A 12,201-nucleotide genomic window follows, 5' to 3' on the forward strand; every position below is an offset into this window, starting at 1 on the left:
GACAAACCTGTGCTATGAAAGCAAGCAAGGAAGAAATGTGCATCGTAGACTCCAGAAGGAAGGAAGCCTACTCTTTTCTGCAGTATTTGTCCATCTAACTTTGACCATAAGCAATCATATCCTCACTTGTGTTCAACTGGAGGAGGGATTAAGCACTGAAATTTGCACTGTTAAAAGTGGTACTAACTATGATCCAATTTAGCTCTATTAAGTCGTTCAGATTTTTCCAACTGTTTATGTTAATCCTGTTGAGCATGCATGCACACCCATTCATATCTTCACAACAGAAAACTATTTTCAGCTTTGTTACATACACGCTTTGAATGCCCCTGCCTGTTTTACAGCAGACATATTTTCAGAGTTGCTTTCTTTCCTTTTCGGCTGTCGTACACCTAAAAAAAAGTTAGTTTCGTCTACATGGTGGGGCAGTGGAGGACTAGATGCCCCTCTCATCCACCAAGCACCTGCTATATTATGTGAAGCTATGTGGAAATTTGTACTGTACATGCAAACATGATTTGTATGATCTTCACCTCTTTTGTAAAAACAGCATGCAAATTGGAGCATCAACCTCATTTGTGGGGAGCATGCCAGTTTATCTAATGCAAGCCTGCTAAGTGTAGGAACTGGGCTGTAGATTTCTGATAACTTCCTGCTGCTAAATTATGAGAAAGAAAGAGAAAGCATGCATCTAATTCTACCACCCACAGTCTATTAATAGGCAAGGGTAATAAAGTGTTTCTCACAATATGGCTGCCATGTAGAGACAGCTTGAAACTTCCTTCTCATGGCAGCTGATCTACAGGGCCAGCAGTTTCATGCACTTCATGCCATCCTATGGACTGGTCCCCACAGTGCGATTTCTATCTGTGCTTCAGCTTAATTTGTTTCATCACAATTCATGTCGTTCTTATCGCTAATCATCATCATAATTTTAATTGCTAATACCATGCCTATTCATCATCATCATCATTTTGATTACTCATCCCACACCCGTCACTGTGCTAGGCACCATGCATAAATTACTTTTTCTATTTATAGCTTGCTGGAGTATGGAAAGAAACCATGTGGTAGGGCCAGATCTGGGAAGTATGAGCTGGTGCGCATGAAATTGCTTGCAGTGTACACGAAAGACCACACAGAAGCGATTTCAGTGGCTTCCCCCATGGCAGCCAGATCATGTGAGGTGGTCCTCTAGAGTCAATGTTTCAGTTTCAATAGCCAAAAATAGGCATAGAGATTTCTCCAGGAGAGTCATGGGCTCAACACCAATGAGCTTCAGTCAACTTGAATAATGTTTTGTTTATTTAAATGTATATGCCAAGGGCTCAAGGCAGAAATCAACAGTGTTCAAATTATTGATAAAGTATATAGTTGTAGAATGCAAAAGTGCTATTTGAATGTCAAGTCTCTTATTCTGGGACAGGATAGTGTCTAAACTCCTGAAAGCCAGGTAATAGGTTTCTCTCCCCATTTTTCATAGTTTCCCCCATATATTCATCAGGCCTTGATTGTCTTCTAGCTGTCTCCTGACTGTATTTCTCTAAAGTTAGATATTTATAACTCAAGACCTGCAGTTTGACAAGGAGTGTGACTTCTTTCTTCTCCTTGTTGCTGTTGACTCTATTTTTCTTGCATTCACATTGTCCCAAACCAGTGGTGGGCAGCATGGCAGGGTGGCACTGCTCACCTGACTTCCAGTCAGTTGTGTCACTCCTGCTTACTAGGAGCTAGAGGGAAGGAACAAGGTGGCGGTGAGATTAGTGTGGTGCAAACACACCAGCAGGAGCACTGGTTTGGCTTCATCAGTTCATTAGCACCGTGCTAACCTTACTTCTCTATATCCTGGTCAGCAACAGTAATGCAGCTGAGCACTGCTGTCCCACCACATCTGATACTGGTCTCCTCCTCCTTTGCCAGTTCACCTATCTAACTCTACAGCCAGTTTTGTGCTTGCTATGGCATGCCTGCAATGATTCCCATATGAATCATCTAACAGGCACTGGTGGAGGAACAGGGGTGCGGGGGGAGCATACCGCCCCCAGCAGCACGATCCCGGTAGGGTGCTATCGCAGTCCCCCCCCCGAACTGGGCGCCATGCCCCTGGGAGTGCACCAGCCATGCCCTCGCCTGCTCTCCGCCCCCCTGCCAGAGCTTGAAGCTCCGCCACTGCTAACAGGCTACTCTTGCTCGCCACACCAAGATGGATTTCTGACAGTTGGCCACGTAACTGGGACTATTTGAACTGGTTGGGGAATACACTAAACCAGTTATTTGAATGACAGATATGTTATTTTTCATGTTCAAATGAGCATGGTTACTCTCTAGCAGGGATAGGCAACCTTGTTTTTTCTATCAAAGCCCCCATATCTTCAAGGGTAATTGGTTGGAGGCCACATGCCATTGGTGGACATAGCAAGAGACAAAAGTGTATTGAATTAATTAATAAAGATTACATTCATAAATAATAAAGATTACTCTAACTCAGTTTTAACCAGCTCCTACTCCTGTAGAGCTCTACACAGAAGTAAGCCCAACTGGGTTGATGAAATTACTCTCATATAAGCATACATATGTTTTCTTCAAGTCCATCAGGCCAATGAATCTTTTTTTCCGTTTAAAAAGCAAGTGGAAGTAGATTTTATGTGCTACACGCACACATATACAAAGCAGAACAACCCTAAATTTGTTCTCAATGATCTGGGGGACAATGACTTATTTTTGCAAAGTCATACAACCAGGGAAATGTTAGTTAAAACCCATCAATATATTTTTCTTAAATGTAATACCGCCTCTTCCAAATTTTCTGCAATTGTGCAGAAAGAGGAAAGCACTTCTTAAAACCAGGAACATTAAGGAGGATGTGAACAGTTAGAAAGGGGCTCCATTCCACTGGGATAGAAGAGTAGAGCAACTCCGGAAAGTTCGGGGGGGCATATAAAATGAGGTTGGGGACTGCACCATTGGCTACAGGTTGTTCACCTTTGCTCTCTAGAGAAAAGATGCCTTGTTGACCAGGCTTCCTGAAAGGGAATTTGAAAGACAGAGTTTCTAATACACAAATCTACAATTCAGTTAATAAACTCACATTATTTTCATATAAATGCATTCATATTGGAACCTGCAATCTGAGGATCATTGCGTTTGTAGGTGATAAATAGGCATATGGAGTAGCCTACAATTCTTTAATTTATTTCAATCGCATGCTGTTTTTCCAACGTGATTGAACAGTGCAGTGTGCAGAAAAGTAATATTAGCAGCTCAACATAACAATAACAGAGACAGAAAAAGTTTTTTTAAAAAACAACAACATGCTGCACATGGAATAAACACTTTGGTGTTTTAGATCTGGTACAGACGGCACCATGTAGTTTCATTGAGACTTCACCACAAGTAACCATATAGTTAGCAATCTAAATATGTTTCTTGGGGCATTTTCCAGATAAAGTTGGGTTTGCATGGGAGAGGGGACATGAATCTGAAAAAGTAGATTAATATTTTGAGGCACTGTTTCGTTTTGTTCTGTTTACTAAATGGAGTTTTACAACTAAAAACATGGTTTTGTGACTAAGAATGTGGAAAATTAGGCAGTATTAAATTTAAAGCTAAATATGTGCTGTTTTTTAATATTTCTCATTGATTTATTGTTGCATGCTGTAGTTTAAATAACTTTATATACTTTACCAAATTAAAACATTATTGAAGAGAGAGAAAGAAATCTATTAAGGTTAGATTTTCCACATTTGCATTGTGTATCTCCTTAATAAAACATCTTTTTGTATATCATTGTAACATAAAATAATGTGATTTACTCAGTGTTTTGATAATACTCTTGTTGTGTAAAATCAATAATCACGAATTGGGTGAATCTGTAACCTCTGAAATCAAAATACACAATTGTAGGCAACCTTTATGAGGGGAAAAAAATCCAGACAGACTCTATGAAAATTGGACCTTGTGTATTTTTACATGTCTGCTTCCTGAATCACCTGGAAACACCTTGACCATTTGAGTGATATACTTTGAGCCCCCTTTTTTCTGACAGTGGTACGCTAACGTCCACTTCAGACTCTTTCAGTAATCAGAGTACTTTGCCTGTATATGGTACATGAGTGGTTTGAACATTTTGGGGTATACATTGAGTCACCAGTTTTGTGAGGAGATGTAGATTGCATCAGGCTGCGTGTGCACCTGATTTCAAGATTGTAGCTGTTTGAGAAGTAACCTATCAATTTTGATAGCCTTGTGAGGGAGGGAGGGAGGGAGGGAGGGAGTCTGGCACTCAGGCCCAATTAGTGAGTGATATAATGTGATATAATAACTGTAAATCAAATACTCAAATCAAAGTCTGAAGAGGCTACGTACAGGATGGTATTCAACTGTTATTCAGAGGTGACACTTAAATTAATTAAACATGCCTAAGTTAGACCCCTTAATTTCAATTTAGCTGAATACCAACCACAGCTTGGCTTTCTTTCTGGAATGCCAGCTTCTCTTACAAAGGGTTTAAGTGTGAGGTGTAAAAATGCTCCCTTTTCAGACTTTAGCATAGACTAAGATTGGGGCCTTAGCCAGTTAGTTTTATAGAAGCCAGTGCAATGATTGTCTGAACCCACATCTATCACACTTGCAAGTATTGCATAGTGTTATTTTGAATAGGATAACGAAGTATAGTTATATTTATGTTGAGATGATTGAATGCTACAGTTCTACAGATACAGTAGACTCGCAATGTACACACATTTAACTTGTGCACATTCAGCTTTACAAGCGTGGCAAATAAATAAATAGAAAGCGGGTGGGCATCTGGGGGGGGGGGGGAACTTTGGCAATCCCACCCGCCATTGCACCCAATGTGATTTGATTATACACGATTTTGGCTTTATGCTCTGTCCCCATAATGTACCGCCTGCATAATATGTGGGTCTACTGTACTGCCAAGATTTATCAGCTTTAAACAAGCAAATGTTCTTTTCTTGGTTTAGAATCTATTGTACCACCTATAATTATGTAGCAAATTTAGAATTGTATCCTACAAATATTTGCAAGCAAATCATTATATTAACATTAGCATGCCTATGTCTTGTGTACACACAGTGCTTATTTTTGTTATTTGAATACTTCTTGTTCAAGTTGAAATAAGGTCTAAGTTGCATGTAAACCATTTGTTTCTTTAAAAGCTTTTCGTCTCTTTTTAATAGGCTTCCATTATGTGTTTTTACAGCAAATTTAGTAGTGGAGGAACGAACGAGACAGATGAAAATGAAAATGCACCGTTATAACCAGACAACAGAGTCTGGTTCTAGTCAAGAACTTGAACGTGAGCAATATACTAAGGTAAAGTTAGTGTTAAAATATAATACTTTATTTGGAAAGGGGAAGGAGAAACCTTGATTTAAAATACGATCTAACGCAAAAGTTTCTAGGAAGACTTGAAGTCACTACAAATACTAACTTTATTTTGGGGGCATAATTTCATCCATTCAGTTTTTACAGTGCATCAGAAGCTCCTGAAACAGTTTTGTTGCTACAGTTGTCTTTAGTCCTATGTAATGGGAGCTGTAGAATCACCCCAGAGGGGCTTTTTGATTTCACAAGAAAGTGGCAAGAGTTATTTGCATATTTGTGTTTGATGTTTTTCTCTTAGGTAGATATTTGGTATAATTGGAATAACTGGAATAAGTGTCTTGCCTCTTGAAGATACAGAGCAAGGCTTGGAATGGTTGATCTGATTTATAAGTGTTTACTAGATTATTAAATTTAAGATTTCAGTGTTCATGGGGGTTTTTCTTTCGTTTTTTAAAGAAAAGCAAGCCTACCAATGAAATGTGACAATTCTTTAATCAGAACAGCGGAGAGGAGCAAGATGAGAGGGTGGAATCTTTGAGAGACATTGTCCCAGTATGGTTACTACTGTTTCTGCACCTGCTCCCTGTACTAGATTAGGTTGTATGCACAACTACATCTAACATGGACTGTAGTTTGCCTTGATTGCTAGGCTTGCATTCCTTCTTCTGTAGAGTAGAAATAACAGACTTCTCAGGCAGATTCCAGGTTCTGTATCAGTCATGTTTGAGGTGGTACGCCAGTGTGTGACTGCACCAGACATGGCCATTTTCATGTATGGCCCAATTAAAGCTGCCAAACTGCAAACATGATTTTTAGATTAAGTATAAAGAACCTAAGTCAAATAGAATAGCTTGAAAGATCTGAAGGTGTTTGGAACACACTGAACATGGTACCTTCCAGATGTTTTGGATTACAGCTGCCTGACCATTAGCCAGGTCAGCTGGGGCTGATGGGAGCTGGGGTACAAAACATCTGAGGAGACTATGTTTGCTACTCTGAACCAGTGAGAGGGCTTGTTGAAAGTTGGATATTTTTGTTTGGAAATAATGAAACTGCATGCACAATAATGGTATGCATCTCCAGCTTGCAGCTAGTGCAAAAGTTAAGTTGTGCTACCTAGGAGGGCTGCACCAGATTTTCAACCCTGAAAAAATCCAAGCTGAAAAGGTTGGAAGGGGTTGAAAAGGGCCCTCCCATGAAAAACAGACTTACCTCTTCCTTGGTTTTTCATTCACTTCATTATTCCCGTTGTTGCTTCTCTAGAGCCACCCCCCCCCCCACTAGCCAACCAGGGATCATAGAGTGTGGAAGATAACATCAAGACACTACATAGCCAATCAAATTTTGCTTGCAATATCATTACTGAGGGCAAGCAAAACAACAGTTACCTTACTGGGAGGAATTCAGTATATCCCTCATTGCCAAAGCAAATGTTTTCTGTTCTCTTGCACTCTGAGGATACTTTAATTGCGTCTCACAGTATAATGTCACAAAATGGAGCAACATCTAGTTGCCTTGATAATTCTGGAGCACTGGATGAAGTTCTCCCTGTGTGCATATTTGCTCCGAAAAGATTGCCCAAAGAGAGTCCCTTTTCACAGGCGCTTGGATACTTTATGAAAAGGTGTTCCCCATTTTAGTTTAGGCTTAGATTGGAGACTTTAAACAGTGGAACCCTGGGTTCATTCTGAAATCTGTCAGGCACATAATGAGGCTGATCTAAATTCTATCTGCATAATGGTTCTTGCACTCCATTATAAGCTGGAGATTTTTGGGGAAGCAACATTTTAAAATATACGACAGGGTGGAGAACTTTTTGTACTATGCTTTCTCACTGCTCCGATATATCTGTATTTGGTGGGCTGGGTATTATTTATGTTATTACTGCTGTATTTAATATTTGTGATGCTTTCTATGCACATATGTACATTGTCCCGGAATCTTTTGGCTACAGTGGTTGGGCTAGTGAGGAGAGAGGTCAACCACGAGCCCCAGGCTTGGATGTTATGCTAAGCCAAACCTTGATTTAGTTCAGCACAGTACAGGAGTTTTAAAAGACCAGTAAGGAACGATGTGCGAGCTCATCTTTGGGAGTCCACACCTTTGTTTAACTTACCATAGCCATGGTTAAGATTTTTGTTGCATAGCTTATGAGATAAGTTCAACAAAAGGGGGGGGAACCTGATATACAAAATAGCAAAAGACATCTATGAGCATATGAAAGCTTATTACATCTAAATATTTCCAGTACATTTCAACTCAAGAGAATACTCTTTGAACAGGTTGCTTCAGTTTTCAAATGTGGCTGGCTATTATAATTTTAGGGCTAAAATCCCTGTGTTGTGCAGTAGATGCTATCAGCTTTACTTCATACCTTAACTTTATACTTAAAAATCTGTGCATCTTTCCCAAGTATTAGCTGTAGTCTATTTTGTAGGTATGTGTGTTCATGTCTTACTGAAATCCATGCAATTCCCGCTGGTTTCAGTACATGAATGTGCACAGCTATGTGTTAATAGCCACCATTGTTAACAATGATGACACTGCCATTATGCTTATTTATTTAATTAGTCAAAAAAAAAAAATCCTTCCAGTAGCACCTTAAAGACCAACTAAGTTAGTTCTTGGTATGAGCTTTCGTGTGCATGCACACTTCTTCAGATACACTGAAACAGAAGTTTCCAGACCCTTCTATATAGTGAGAAGGTGGGGAGGGGTATTACTCAGAAGGGTGGTGGGAATGGGTGATTGGCAGATAGCTGTGTTGAGCCTGTTGACGACTCTTAACGACTGCAATAGGTCTTACAGGAAAAAGCAAGGGGTGAGAAGGTGAAAAATGGCTTTGTCATGTATAATGAGATAAGAATGCAATGTCTTTGTTCAGACCAGGTCTCTCCATGGTTTTAAGTTTTTTTTTTATTAGGTTATTTACCTAATTTATTAACTTTACGTCACCGCAAAGCTCCTCCCAGAGTTGTGGGTATCCAGGCATGCTAAATGTCTGCCTAGAAGCTCATTTATGGGGTGTAAACATAAAGCAGATGTCATCATCACTTATCAACCTCTCAGTTTTATATCTTCAATTAATATAGCCTTTGAAGTTGTCAACATACTAAAATGCTACAGTTGTCAACAGATTTTTTTTTTAAAAAAAATAATGCCACCAGGCCAATGCTGAAAATGAGAATGGTAATATCATCTTATGAGACTCCTTGGCACAATGCTACCCAATAGTTGGTTTCTTGTTTATTCATAGCAACTTTAGAGAGCCTTCAGTAAGCTGGGGCCCTCCAGGTGATTTGGACTACAACTCAGCTAGCATAGCCATGATGGGGCTGATGGGAATTGTAGTCCAAAGAAGCTAGAGCACATCAGGTTTGGGAAGGCTGGTATAGAACTACTTAGAACTGAAATCATTTATAAATGAGGCCATTTATTATTATTATTATTATTATTATTGAGGAAAACTGGCCCCTGAGCCATTTGTTATATTATGAGAACTATTCCCTGTCAGTGGTGGAGCTTCATGCTCTGGGGGCGGAGAGCAGGCGGGGGCGGGGCTGACATGCGTCCTGGGGGCATGGTGCACATGCTGAGGGCGTGGCATGCCGCCCGCAGGGGCGTGGCGCCCAGCGCAGGTGATGGAGCAGCCACAATGGCACCCCACCAGGATCGCGCTGCCAGGGGCGGTGCACTCCCGCCGCAATCCTCTTCCTCCACCAGTGTTCCTTGTACTGGTCTGGCAAAATAAGACATTGTTGTTCTTTTGGGGGTTTCTTTCAATAATAATAATAATAATAGAAATTTTCTGGAGTTTACCAGTGTCACAACAATATAATGATTTGTAACACCATGAAGCTTTTCCCTCCCTCACACTGTGTCAAGAGAACTCACACTTTCTCTTTTAACTCTTTAGTATAACATACAAACAGATCAGTACAGAAGTTGTGATAACGTCTCTGCCAAATCATCAGATAGTGATGTCAGTGATGTGTCAGCCATTTCCCGTGCCAGCAGTGCCTCACGTCTCAGCAGCACAAGCTTTATGTCAGAGCAATCAGAGCACCCGAGGGGCAGAATCAGGTGAGTTTGCAATGTAGACATATATGGATATTTCAAATAGTCGGTTCTTTACACGCATATACAAACAGCAATTGCTAGTTGCAAGGGGGGTGGAGGAAAAAAGGAAACTCAAACTTTGGATTATGACTGCTGAAGCAGCAAAACAAAATCTGAGCAGCTATCAATGGTGGGTCAGCTTGAAACCCAGAACTTTAACAGAATCATTTATTGCAAAGCCATAGTCATACAATCATTTATTATGAAGAGGAAATTAAATACTATTGGGTACAGGAGCTTGCAGTCTCAAAGGCTTTATGAAACCAAGGCTGCAAGCCAGAAACACACTTTACCGGGGAGTAAGCCCCATTGAATTCAGTGGACTTCACCTCTGAACTGATATGGAAATCAAAGTTTCAGGATTGTTTTGAAATATCAACATTTTCTTTGAAAGGCATTCCATATATTTCATTAAAATTTCAAGCCTTTCCTCATGACATAATCAATGGGGCCCTATAGTCCCACAAGGCAAGATTTTTGTTTGCTTGTTTGTTTTTTGTATTGCAGCCAGTTAACCCTATGGAATGTTTGTGCAAATGCAGTACAAACTTCTTAGATAGTGCCCTTTTCTTGATGTGTCTATGTAGACCTTTAAATCTAACCATGGTTTCATGGGACCCACTTTCCTGTGAGTGGCTGCCATGTGGTTGAAGTAGTCCTTAAATGATCCAACCACACTAGCAGAGAGTTGGTGGGGTGGGTCTTCTCCTCACCTCCTCCCAGACTGCACACTGAGTTCTCTATGTGAGGCTGGTTCTTTCAAACATTATCCCATCTGCACAGGAGCCAGGCATGGAAAAAAGAATGTCCTATGTGACCAGGGTAACATTTAAAGGTGTCCTAAGCTATCTTCCTTTTAGTGCTCCCATAGTAGTGGTTGAAAAGATTGGATTGAACTGAAGCAATGTATTCAGTTGCCTGGGATCCTGCAACAGTCATATTTGTAGAATAATAGTTGCAACAAGTATACATTTTGTTCTGCATGCCATATGTTTGCCACTGCTTTGTGTTTTTTTCTACAATTGAATGGTATATAATTTTTTATGAAATTAAAAAAAATATATTGTAGGGTCAAAATCCTTTTGCTTTGTTACTTCCTAGTTCCCCTGTCATTTTAGGAGCATCATAAGTTCAGGTTAACATGCTTTTGTTTTGCTTTTAACATGAAGCTAAATGTTTTGTTGTTATTACAAAATAAATTGTCAACACTCCAACATTTATTCAACATTAATTAAGATTGTGGCCTTCTATCTCCTAGCTTTACCAGCTTCTCAGAGATTTTCCAGGTAGCAGCAATTGCAAATCATTATCTCAGAACATATTGAAAGCATTCCAAAAAAATCCCACCCTCTGGCTCTTTTTCATGACAAAATGGTCTTTGGTTTTTCTTTTTTGGGGGGATCAGGTGGGAGTAGAGACTGAATGTTACCTGAGAACTTGAGCAATCTGATGGGATAGACTGAAATCCCATCTCTGACAAAAGTTGACCAGTTTGCTCAGTTTTTAGATTTGCAGCATGATCTGGCCATGCCTTCCACTTTAGCTGCAATGAGTTCATTTAAAAAACAGAGCTCTGTCATCCCCGAATTTACGCCAGTAGCGAAGTTTCCTCTTTATTTAGGGTTTCAATGCCCAACTTGCCCATTATTTCCAAGCGTGCATTATAGCACAGCTATAAGTTAGTATTAATTAATAGCATAATGTCCAACACCAAGCAACCTCGGCGTGATGGGGACTACAACTCCCATCATCCCTAACCATTAGCCATGCTGGCTGAGGCTGATTAAAGTCATAGTCCAAAACATCTAGAGCGTACCATGTTGGGAAGGGCTGTCCTATGCCTTTGAGCTAACAGCTCCTGCAGTATCACTGCCATGGAGTGTGTGATGGGAGGTGATAGCAGTTTATTGAAAGCTTGCATCTCCCCCCCCCCCCCCCGCTTCGTGAGCTGTCCCAAAACTCCCACTGCTACCTTCTGCCTCAAATTTGGGGAGGGAGACTCTTGGTAGAGCTGAGCCGAATTTTCATGAGTTTAGATTTTCCTGTTAAAATGTACATGCCTGGTGACAGAACTCAAACAGCTGAGAAAATTGCCTTGAGCTATATAGCAGTACGTTAGCGTACATATTGTAACTGATATGACTTCAGCGAGTACTAGGTAGATAAGGCCAATCATCTCCCAGCCTGTCTCTTCTTTATAGCAGTGATCCATCCATTTGGTTGCAGCAGCCTGTAAATTTAGGATGGTCCATAAACCTGTTCAATGCAGTAGTGCTATGTGGCCAAACTAGTTCCTCAGGTGTTTCACCCCATCAATTTTTATAAATGATAGCAGCCTATTTCCCTGAAGTCTGCATCTCGCTTACTTCAGAGCACAGAAGCATAGGATGCTGCCTTATATGGAAGCAGACCAGTGGTCCTCAGTATTGTGTATACTGATTGACAATCACTCCAGGTTTTCAGGCAGCAGCCTAACCTGAATATTCAGGGGGTTGAACCTGAAACCTTCAGTATTCCAGGCAGATGTTCTGCCATTGAGCTAAGGCCCTCCCCTCACACACTAAGGTTTTGTATGCATCAATCATGTGAAAGTGGAGTGTAATTCATAGCCTGGGACTACTTAAGTGATTATAAGATCAAAGGGTATATTTCGTTCCTTTTTAGAAACCTAATAAAAGTGTTATAGAGATTACTTGCAGTATTCTTCTTCAGGATAGGAAAGAGGTTGAATAA

General features: G+C 40.3%; 1 protein-coding gene across 50 annotated transcripts in view; it reads left to right on the plus strand.

Annotated features, from left to right (window-relative positions):
- Positions 1-12,201, plus strand: part of RIMS1 (regulating synaptic membrane exocytosis 1) — a 228,382-nt gene that overhangs the window by 177,212 nt on the left and 38,969 nt on the right. For 38 of the 50 annotated variants that reach the window (XM_083729767.1, XM_083729789.1, XM_083729768.1 and 35 more), the window contains 2 exons: positions 5,225-5,337; positions 9,266-9,432. The exons of the other annotated variants lie outside the window; for them this stretch is intronic. In XM_083729767.1, coding sequence (XP_083585893.1) covers positions 5,225-5,337; positions 9,266-9,432 — 280 coding nt within the window. The remainder of the gene's footprint in view (positions 1-5,224; positions 5,338-9,265; positions 9,433-12,201) is intronic. 50 annotated transcript variants of the gene reach the window in all.

Source organism: Podarcis gaigeae, assembly GCF_964106915.1.
Source record: "Podarcis gaigeae genome assembly, chromosome: 3".
Lineage (NCBI taxonomy): Eukaryota > Metazoa > Chordata > Lepidosauria > Squamata > Lacertidae > Podarcis > Podarcis gaigeae.